This window comes from Triticum aestivum, chromosome 3D, assembly GCF_018294505.1.
Source record: "Triticum aestivum cultivar Chinese Spring chromosome 3D, IWGSC CS RefSeq v2.1, whole genome shotgun sequence".
NCBI lineage: Eukaryota > Viridiplantae > Streptophyta > Magnoliopsida > Poales > Poaceae > Triticum > Triticum aestivum.
Window position 1 is genome coordinate 48342270 of NC_057802.1, and position 10623 is coordinate 48352892.

The 10623-nt window shown below is 45.7% G+C and overlaps 1 protein-coding gene across 1 annotated transcript in view; it reads left to right on the forward strand.

Moving 5' to 3' along the window:
• Positions 1-9395: 9395 nt before the first annotated feature.
• LOC123077293 (probable cellulose synthase A catalytic subunit 3 [UDP-forming]) overlaps positions 9396-10623 on the forward strand; it is a 4804-nt gene continuing 3576 nt past the window's right edge. The window contains exon 1 of the mRNA XM_044499542.1: positions 9396-10080. Within this exon, the coding sequence (XP_044355477.1) occupies positions 9508-10080 (573 nt within the window). The 5' untranslated portion in view covers positions 9396-9507. The remainder of the gene's footprint in view (positions 10081-10623) is intronic.

Sequence of the window (10623 nt, forward strand, 5' to 3'; positions counted from 1 at the left end):
TACTTTGGTTCAGCGGTATTGTGAGATGAAGCGGCCCGGACCGACATTACGCGTACGCTTACGCGAGACTGGTTTCACCGTTGCGAGCACTCGTTGCTTAAAGGTGACCAGCGGGTGTCTGTCTCTCTCACTTTAGTTGAACCGAGTGTGGCTACGCCCGGTCCTTGCGAAGGTTAAAACAGCACTAACTTGACAAACTATCGTTGTGGTTTTGATGCGTAGGTAAGAACGGTTCTTGCTAAGCCCATAGCAGCCACGTAAAACATGCAACAACAAAGTAGAGGACGTCTAACTTGTTTTTGCAGGGCATGTTGTGATGTGATATGGTCAAGACATGATGTGATATAATGTGTTGTATGAGATGATCATGTTTTGTAACCGAGTTATCGGCAACTGGCAGGAGCCGTATGGTTGTCGCTTTATTGTATGAGATGCAATCGCCATGTAATAGTTTTACTTTATCCCTAAGCGGTAGCGATAGTCGTAAAAGCAATAAGGTGGCGAGACGACAACGATGCTACGATGGAGATCAAGGTGTCGCGCCGGTGACGATGGTGATCATGACGGTGCTTCGGAGATGGAGATCACAAGCACGGTGCTTCGGAGATGGAGATCACAAGCACAAGATGATGATGGCCATATCATATCACTTATATTGATTGCATGTGATGTTAATCCTTTATGCATCTTATCTTGCTTTGTTTGACGGTAGCATTATAAGATGATCCTTCACTAAATTATCAAAGTATAAGTGTTCTCCCTGAGTATGCACCGTTGCGAAAGTTCTTCGTGCTGAGACACCACGTGATGATCGGGTGTGATAGGCTCTACGTTCAAATACAACGGGTGCAAAACAGTTGCACACGCGGAATATTCAGGTTAAACTTGACGAGCCTAGCATATAACAGATATGGCCTCGGAACACGGAGACCGAAAGGTCGAGCGTGAATCATATAGTAGATATGATCAACATAGTGATGTTCACCGTTGAAACTACTCCATCTCACGTGATGATCGGACATGGTTTAGTTGATATGGATCACGTGATCACTTAGAAGATTAGAGGGATGTCTATCTAAGTGGGAGTTCTTAAGTAATATGATTAATTGAACTTAAATTTATCATGAACTTAGTCCTGATAGTATTTTGCAAATTATCTTGTAGATCAATAGCTCGCTTTTTTGCTTCCCTGTTTTATTTTTGATATGTTCCTAGAGAAAATTATGTTGAAAGATGTTAGTAGCAAAGATGCGGATTGGATCCGTGATCTGAGGATTATCCTCATTGCTGCACAGAAAAATTATGTCCTTGATGCACCGCTAGGTGACAGACCTATTGCAGGAGCAGATGCAGACGTTATGAACGTTTGGCTAGCTCAATATGATGACTACTTGATAGTTTAGTGCACCATGCTTAACGGCTTAGAATCGGGACTTCAAAGACGTTTTGAACGTCATGGACCATATGAGATGTTCCAGGAGTTGAAGTTAATATTTCAAGCAAATACCCGAGTTGAGAGATATGAAGTCTCCAACAAGTTCTATAGCTAAAAGATGGAGGAGAATCGCTCAACTAGTGAGCATGTGCTCAGATTGTCGGGGTACTACAATCGCTTGAATCAAGTGGGAGTTAATCTTCCAGATAAAATAGTGATTGACAGAATTCTCTAGTCACCATCACCAAGTTAGTAGAACTTCGTGATGAACTATAGTATGCAAGGGATGACGAAAGTAATTCCCGAGCTCTTCGTGATGCTGAAATCGACGAAGGTAGAAATCAAGAAAAACATCAAGTGTTGATGGTTGACGAGACCACTAGTTTCAAGAAAAGGGCAAAGGGAAGAAGGGGAACTTCAAGAAGAACGGCAAGCAAGTTGCTTCTCAAGTGAAGAAGCCTAAGTCTGGTCCTAAGCCTGAGACTAAGTGATTCTACTGCAAAGGGACTGGTCACTGAAAGCGGAACTACCCCAACTATTTGGTGGATAAGAAGGATGGCAAAGTGAACAAAGGTATATTTGATATACAGATTATTGATGTGTACTTTACTAGTGTTTATAGCAACCCCTCGGTAATTGATACTGGTTCAGTTGCTAAGAGTAGTAACTAAAAACGGGAGTTACAGAATAAACAGAGACTAGTAAAAGGCGAGGTGACGATGTGTGTTGGAAGCAGTTCCAAGATTGATATGATCATCATCGCACACTCCCTATACTTTCGGGATTAGTGTCGAAACTAAATAAGTGTTATTTGGTGTTTGCGTTGAGCATGAATATGATTTGATCATGTTTATTGCAATACAGTTATTCATTTATATTAGAGAACAATTGTTGTTCTGTTTACATGAATAAAACCTTCTATGGTCATACACACCAACGAAAATGGTTTGTTGGATCTCGATCGTAGTGATACACATATTCATAATATTGAAGCCAAAAGATGCAAAGTTAATAATGATAGTGTAACTTATTTGTGGCACTGCCGTTTAGGTCATATTGGTGTAAAGCGCATGAAGAAACCCCATACTGATGGGATTTTGGAATCACTTGATTATGAATCACTTGATGCTTGCGAACCGTGCCTCATGGGCAAGATGACTAAAACGCCGTTCTCCGGAACTATGGAGAGAGCAACAGATTTGTTGGAAATCATACATACAGATGTATGTGGTCCGATGAATATTGAGGCTCGTAGCAGGTATCATTATTTTCTGACCTTCACAGATGATTTGAGCAGATATGGATATATCTACTTAATGAAACAAGAGTCTGAAACATTTGAAAAATTCATATAATTTCAGAGTGAAGCAGAAAATCATCGTAACAAGAAAATAAAGTTTCTACGATCTGATCGTGGAGAAGAGTATTTAAGTTACGAGTTTGGACTTCAGTTAAAACAATGTGGAATAGTTTCACAAATTCATGCCACCTGGAACACCACAGCATAATGGTGTGTCCGAACGTCATAACCGTACTTTATTGGATATAGTGCAATCTATGATGTCTCTTATCAATTTACCACTAATCGTTCTGGGGGTTATGCATTAGAGACAGCTGCATTCACGTTAAATAGGGCACCATCAAAATCCGTTGAGACGACGCCTTATGAACTGTGGTTTGGCAAGAAACCAAAGTTGTTGTTTCTTAAAATTTTGGGGTTACGATGCTTATGTGAAAAAGTTTCATCCTGATAAGCTCAAACCCAAATCGGAGAAATGTGTCTTCATAGGATACCCAAAGGAGACATTTGGGTACACCTTCTATCACAGATCCGAAGGCAAGACATCCGTTGCTTAGTATGGATCCTTTCTAGAGAAGGAGTTTCTCTCGAAAGATGTGAGTGGGAGGAAAGTAGAACTTGATGAGGTAACTGTACCTGCTCCCTTATTGGATCACAGAAATCTGTTCCTGTGACTTCTACACCAATTAGTGAAGAAGTTAATGATGATGATCATGTAACTTCAGATCAAGTTACTACCAAACCTCGTAGGTAAACCAGAGTAAGATCCGCACCAGAGTGGTACGGCAATCCTGTTCTGGAGGTTATGTTACTAGACCATGACGAACCTACGAACTATGAAGAAGCGATGGTGAGCCCAGATTCCGCAAAATGGCTTGAGGCCATGAAATCTGAGATGAGATCCATGTATGAAGAACAAAGTATGGACTTTGATTAACTTGCCCAATGATCGGCGAGCCATTGAGATTAAATGGATCTTCAAGAGGAAGACGGATGCTGATAGTAGTGTCACTATCTACAAAGCTAGAATTGTCGCAAAAAGGTTTTTCGACAAGTTCAAGATGTTGACTACGATGAGAGTTTCTCACTCGTATCTATGCTTAAGTCTGTCCGAATCATGTTAGCAATTGCCGCATTTTATGAAATCTGGCAAAGGGATAAACAAAAACTGCATTCCTTGATGGATTTATTAAAGAAGAGTTGTATATGATACAATCAGAAGGTTTTGTCAATCCTAAAGGTGCTAACAAAATATGCAAGCTCCAGCGATCCATCAATGGACTGGTGCAAGTATCTCGGAGTTGGAATATACGCTTTGATAAGTTGATCAAAGCATATAGTTGTATACAGACTTGCGGTGAAGCCTGTATTTACAAGAAAGTGAGTGGGAGCACTACAGCATTTCTGATAAGTATATGTGAATGACATATTGTTAATCAGAAATAATGTAGAATTATTTTGCAAAGCATAAAGGAGTGTTTGAAAGGAGTTTTTTAAAGATAGACCTCGGTGAAGCTGCTTACATATTGAGCATCAAGATCTATAGAGATAGATGAAGACGCTTGATAAGTTTTTCAATGAGTACATACCTTAACAAGATTTTGAAGTAGTTCAAAATAGAACAGTCAAAGAAAGAGTTCTTTCCTGTGTTACAAGGTGTGAAATTGAGTAAAAGACTCAAAGCCCGACCACGACAGAAGATAGAAAAAGAATGAAAGTCATTCCCTATGCCTCGGCCATAGGTTCTATAAAGTATGCCATGTTGTGTACCAGATCTATTGTATACCCTACACTGATTTTGGCAAGGGAGTACAATAGTGATCTAGGAGTAGATCACTGGACAACGGTCAAAATTATCCTTAGTGGAATAAGGATATGTTTCTCGATTATGGAAGTGACAAAAGCTTCATCGTAAAAGGTTACGTCGATGCAAGTTTTGACACTAATCTAGATGACTCTAAGTCTCGGTCTAGATACATATTGAAAGTGGGAGCAATTAGCTAGAGTAGCTCCGTGCAGAGTATTGTAGACATAGAATATTTGCAAAATACATACGGCTCTGAATATGGCAGACCCGTTAACTAAACTTCTCTCACAAGCAAAACATGATCACACCTTAGTACTCTTTGGGTGTTAATCACATAGCAATGTGAACTAGATTATTGACTCTAGTAAACCCTTTGGGTGTTGGTCACATGACGATGTGAACTATGGGTGTTAATCACATGATGATGTGAACTATTGGTGTTAAATCACATGGCGATGTGAACTAGATTATTGACTCTAGTGCAAGTGGGAGACTGAAGGAAATATGCCCTAGAGGCAATAATAAAGTTATTATTTATTTCCTTATATCATGATAAATGTTTATTATTCATGCTAGAATTGTATTAACCGGAAACATAATACTTGTGTGAATACATAGACAAACAGAGTGTCACTAGTATGCCTCTACTTGACTAGCTCGTTGATCAAAGATGGTTAAGTTTCCTAGCCATAGACATGAGTTGTCATTTGATTAACGGGATCACATCATTAGGAGAATGATGTGATTGACTTGACCCATTCCGTTAGCTTAGCACTCGATCGTTTAGTATGTTGCTATTACTTTCTTCATGACTTATACATGTTCCTATGACTATGAGATTATGCAACTCCCGTTTACCGGAGGAACACTTTGTGTGCTACCAAACGTCACAACGTAAATGGGTGATTATAAAGGTGCTCTACAGGTGTCTCCAAAGGTACTTGCTGGGTTGGCGTATTTCGAGATTAGGATTTGTCACTCCGATTGTCGGAGAGGTATCTCTGGTCCCACTCGGTAATGCACATCACTATAAGCCTTGCAAGCATTGTTACTAATGAGTTAGTTGCAGGATGATGTGTTACGGAACGAGTAAAGAGACTTGCCGGTAACGAGATTGAACTAGGTACCGAGATACCGACGATCAAATCTCGGGCAAGTAACATACCGGTGACAAAGGGAACAACGTATGTTGTTATGCGGTCTGACCGATAAAGATCTTCGTAGAATATGTGGGAGCCAATATGGGCATCCAGGTCCCGCTATTGGTTATTGACCAGAGACGTGTCTCGGTCATGTCTACATAGTTCTCGAACCCGTAGGGTCCGCACGCTTAAAGTTACGATGACAGTTTTATTATGAGTTTATGTATGTTGATGTACCGAAGGAGTTCGGAGTCCCGGATGAGATCAGGGACATGACGAGGAGTCTCGAAATGGTCGAGACGTAAATATCGATATATTGGACGACTATATTCGGACTTCGGAAAGGTTCCGAGTGATTCGGGTATTTTTGGAGTACCGGAGAGTTACGGGAATGCGTATTGGGCCTTATTGGGCCATACGGGAAAGAAGGAAAAGGGCCTCAACGGTGGCCGCACCCCTCCCCTTGGTCTGGTCCGAATTGGACTAGGGAAGGGGGGCGCCCCTTCCTTCCTTCTCTTTTTCCCTTCCTCTTTTCCTATTCCTTATGGGAGGTGGAATCCTACTAGGACTAGGGAGTCCTAGTAGGACTCCACACTTGGTGCGCCCCCTCCTAGGGTCGGCCTCCTCCTCCCTTGCTCCTTTATATACGGGGGCAGGGGACACCCCAGAGACACAACAATTGATCCTTGAGATCTCTTAGCCGTGTGCGGTGCCCCCCTCCACCATATTACACCTCGATAATACCGTTGCGGAGCTTAGGCGAAGCCCTGCGTCGGTGGAACATCATCATCGTCACCACGCCGTCGTGCTGACGAAACTCTCCCTCAACACTCGGCTAGATCGGAGTTCGAGGGACGTCATCGAGCTGAACGTGTGTAGAACTCGGAGGTGCCGTACGTTCGGTACTTGATCGGTCGGATCGTGAAGATGTACGACTACATCAACCGCGTTGTGATAACGCTTCCACTGTCGGTCTACGAGGGTACGTGGACAACACTCTCCCCTCTCGTTGCTATGCATCACCATGATCTTGCGTGTGCGTAGGAAATTTTTTGAAATTACTACGTTCCCCAACAGTCGCTCGTTGCGGTTGTGCGGATCGGTGGCGCACAGAACCGGGCCAGTGCTGGCCCTCTGGCAGCGTCGGTGCTCATGTCCGTGCTGGAGTGTTGGGCAGTGGCCCCAGGTGGTGGCGGTATGTTGTGCATGGGCGTGCGCTTGCCTCCTTGGTGATGTTGTGGCTTGATTGGCGGGCTCTAAGTTCCAGCGGCCAGGTACTTCCTCTGGAGGGCGAATTCTGCTCGCTCTCTGTTTGCCAGTGGTTGTACCTCTTCCCCAGAGTTCGGGTAGGTGGAGGGGCTTTGGGCTTTGGGTGAAAGCCTTGTTTCGATGGGGGTCGAAGGATACCGACGACGATGCTTCTTGTGGTTGTCGCAGAAGAGTTTCTCCTCTCCACTAGGTCACGGCTTGTAGGTTCGAGGGTTGTCGTGGAGGCTGTTTGGTGTGGCCGGCCTTTCCTAAGGTCTGGCAGAGCTGGTTGGATGGCTCTTGGCGAAATCCTTGATTTGGGAGTCAAGGATATCCGTGACGATACTTCTTGAAGGCGTCTTCAAAGACTTCCCCATATTTTTCGTGTTGTGGGCATGTTGGCGATGGAGTTTGAGTTTGCCTACATCGGCATGGTTTGGGTTTCTACACGATTGTCTCTTGATCAACCGTGTGTGTTGTACGGTTTTTTGGCCTAGTTTTTTTTATATAAAGCGGGCCACTCTGTTTTGTTTTTCTCTTAATGAAATCGACAGCGCACCTAACTTGCACGTCAAAAAATAAATTATGGTGTTTTTTTTTTGCATTTCACTCATTCCTATGTGATCTCGTTGTTTTGCCTTACATGGACAATTGGATTCATTTTTAATCAAAAACATGCATGTTTGGCCAAATAATTGACCGGCACGCTGTTGAGTCGTTGCTGCAACAACGGCGCCTGTGTGTGTATATATATTTTCTCTTTTTTCCTTTGTGAGGATATATTGTCTCTTTTTCTTTTTCTTGCGGGAAATATGAAAAAAAATTCTCATTTCCAAACGTGGTTTCCACATAGTTTTCATGATAGCTTCATCTTCATTGTGATTGCCAGACGACGCTGCCGGGCAAAGCCTGTGTGGCTGACGGCGGCGGCGGGGCTCCGGGCGATGGCTTCTATGCAAGGCGCTGAACGGCGCGCGAGGTGAACAACAACTCAGCAGCGATCTTCATGCAACGTCCGAAGGCTAGAGCGATCTGCGCATGGACATGCAGCGGCAGGCGATCTGTGCACAGGGACATGCATAGGTCAATGGCTAGAGCCATCTGGGATTCTGAACTGGGCAGCATGGTGATGCCTTGGCAATGGCCTGGGTGGATATGACCATCCATTCTCCTCCAGCAGCCTGCGGTCAAGATCATGCAGGTTCGGACCGAAGCTTCCTCCGGCTGTCCAGTACGTTGAGCATGGCAGCGTTGGTGATAAGGGTCATCTTCCCAAGCGACCCAAGACGCTCGCCGCTGTTGCCGCCGGCAGATCACAAGGCCGAAGGGGGTTGGTGGTGGCGCCTTGGGACTTACATCGGTTGACCGATGCTTGTCACTTGGCCGCAGGTGGTTCGTCCGATCGATGCGAGGGGGCAATTTTCGTCCTGACCATGGCGGCACCGTCCGGCCACTCGAGCCGTAGATTGCAGTGGCCATTCAAGGGTCTTCATGAGAGTTTTTTCTTAGGATCCACTGGTTGTTGCCAGCAGCTCGCACTGGCGAGGTTGTGTGATGTAACCGGAAGGCTCCATTGGGAGTTTCAGTGGCTCTCAATCCGGCCAGTTTGCATTCAGCGGTGAGATAAATTCTATGGACGACGGCTTGACGCAGAGGAGATGGTTGTGCAGCGGCAAGCCATGCCGGCATGTAAAGACTGTGCCTCACTTTTAGCTGCTGGGATCGCGGAAAGTGGTGGCGACAACATGATGACTTTGATTTGGTGGTGCTTCTCGAGTACCCGGTCTCGAGTTCCGGGGTGAAAACCCTAAGTCTGACCTGAATTGGTTATACCTGGCGATGGCGATGTTTTTGCGTCGTTACCTTGATGAAGGCATTGCTCGGATGTGCTCGGACTTGTTCTTCAGGGTGAAAACCTAGAGTCTGACCTTTGTTGGTCGGGTCCAGTGACGACGAAGTTTAAGTGTCGTTTCCTTCCTGAAGGTGTTGCTGTTGAAGAAACTTTCTCGTTGCGCTTGTTCTGTCAAGAGATGGTTGGTGCAGATATGGTCGTTGATGTAGTTTATCAACCGTTGTTTTGATCGTTTCAGAGTGTTTTTTCTTTTTCTTTTCCCTCGCTTAGGCATAGCTTGAGTCTTGTATGACTTTGCTCTTTGCTGGCTTTTTTTTTCTCTTTTGTGTGTGTTGGTGTTGGTTGTGTGCATCCTGGTTATGCAGAGGCCGGGTGTGTGCTCAATGTGTTTGTATCCCCTTAATGCTTCATTTTAAGTTAATAAAATCCACCCTTTGTCGAAAATCTCCAATGAATAATCAATGTATTGTCTCGTTTAATAGAGGAGCAGTGATATAAATAAGGAAAGCAGCTTGAAAAATAAATATGCACCGAGATATTTCCCACGTGCTTGCTCAGGAGCTATAAAGTCAAGGAAAGCAGCTTGGGCACACTATCTCCTTGAGCGGTTTGGCACTCTGACTCGATCTTGTCTCTTGGACTAGCTTGCCGCCGGCGGCACAAGATTCGCCTTTTCTTCTTCTTCTTGTTCCGCGCTCTGCTGTCCATCGCGCAAGGGGAATAATGGCGACGAAGCCTTCGCAGGACGCGCCGCTCCCGCTCCACACCGTGCAAACGGACCAGCCCCTCGCCACCGTCAACCGGCTCCTCGCCGCCGTCCACCTGGCGCTCGGCGCGGCAGCCATCGCCCACCGCGGCGCCCACGTGATGCTGGCGGCCGACCTGGTCCTCCTCTTCCTGTGGGCGCTGTCGCAGGCGCCCATGTGGCGCCCCGTGTCCCGCACCGCCTTCCCGTCCCGGCTCTCGCGCGCCGCCCTCCCGGCCGTGGACGTGATGGTGGTGACGGCCGACCCGGAGAAGGAGCCCGCGGCGAAGGTGATGAACACGGTGGTCTCCGCCATGGCGCTCGACTACCCGGGCGGGCGGCTGAGCGTGTACCTCTCCGACGACGCCGGGTCACCGCGGACGCTGCTCGCCGCCAGGAAGGCCTACGCCTTCGCCAGGGCCTGGGTGCCCTTCTGCAGGAAGTACGGCGTGCGGTGCCCGTGCCCCGACAGGTTCTTCGCCGGCGATGACAAGCTCGACCTCGGTAGTCACCACCACCACGAGCTCGCCGACGACAGGCTAAGAATCAAGGTGCGTACATGATTGATTTGGCAGTAAGAATTCCATGTATGTAGTAGAACTATAAAATGAATTACCGGATCATTTTTCACTAGTACCACGGCTTTTGTTTGGGTGGCTTTACTCTAGGCAACTTGAAAACATAGTATACTTGTGGACATCAGAGACTTTTTTTTTTTAAACCAGCAGGAGCACTGCCTTTTCATTTCAGATGAAAAAGAGGGTTTATGTACAAAGATGATAGGTTTTTTCGGGGAAACCTGACGAAACCCTTATAAGAACCGTTGTGGTATGCTAAGTGAACCAAATCACTCAATGCCGGTCGCCACTTGTGCCTTGCCAAAGACGCAAGCCCGCATTCTTATGTCGTCTAGCGCGATGGCCGCCACCTCCAGGTTATTTGGCTGAATGAGCGTTGCATTTGTCCTGGTTGTCCACGGTCAGCGGTCTAAACTTTGAAAATAACCTGACGTGCATGTACACTACACCCACCAGTCCAGAGTCCTGTCTGCTCCGCGTCTACACAGTACTTACAGTACCATTGGCTAACCCATC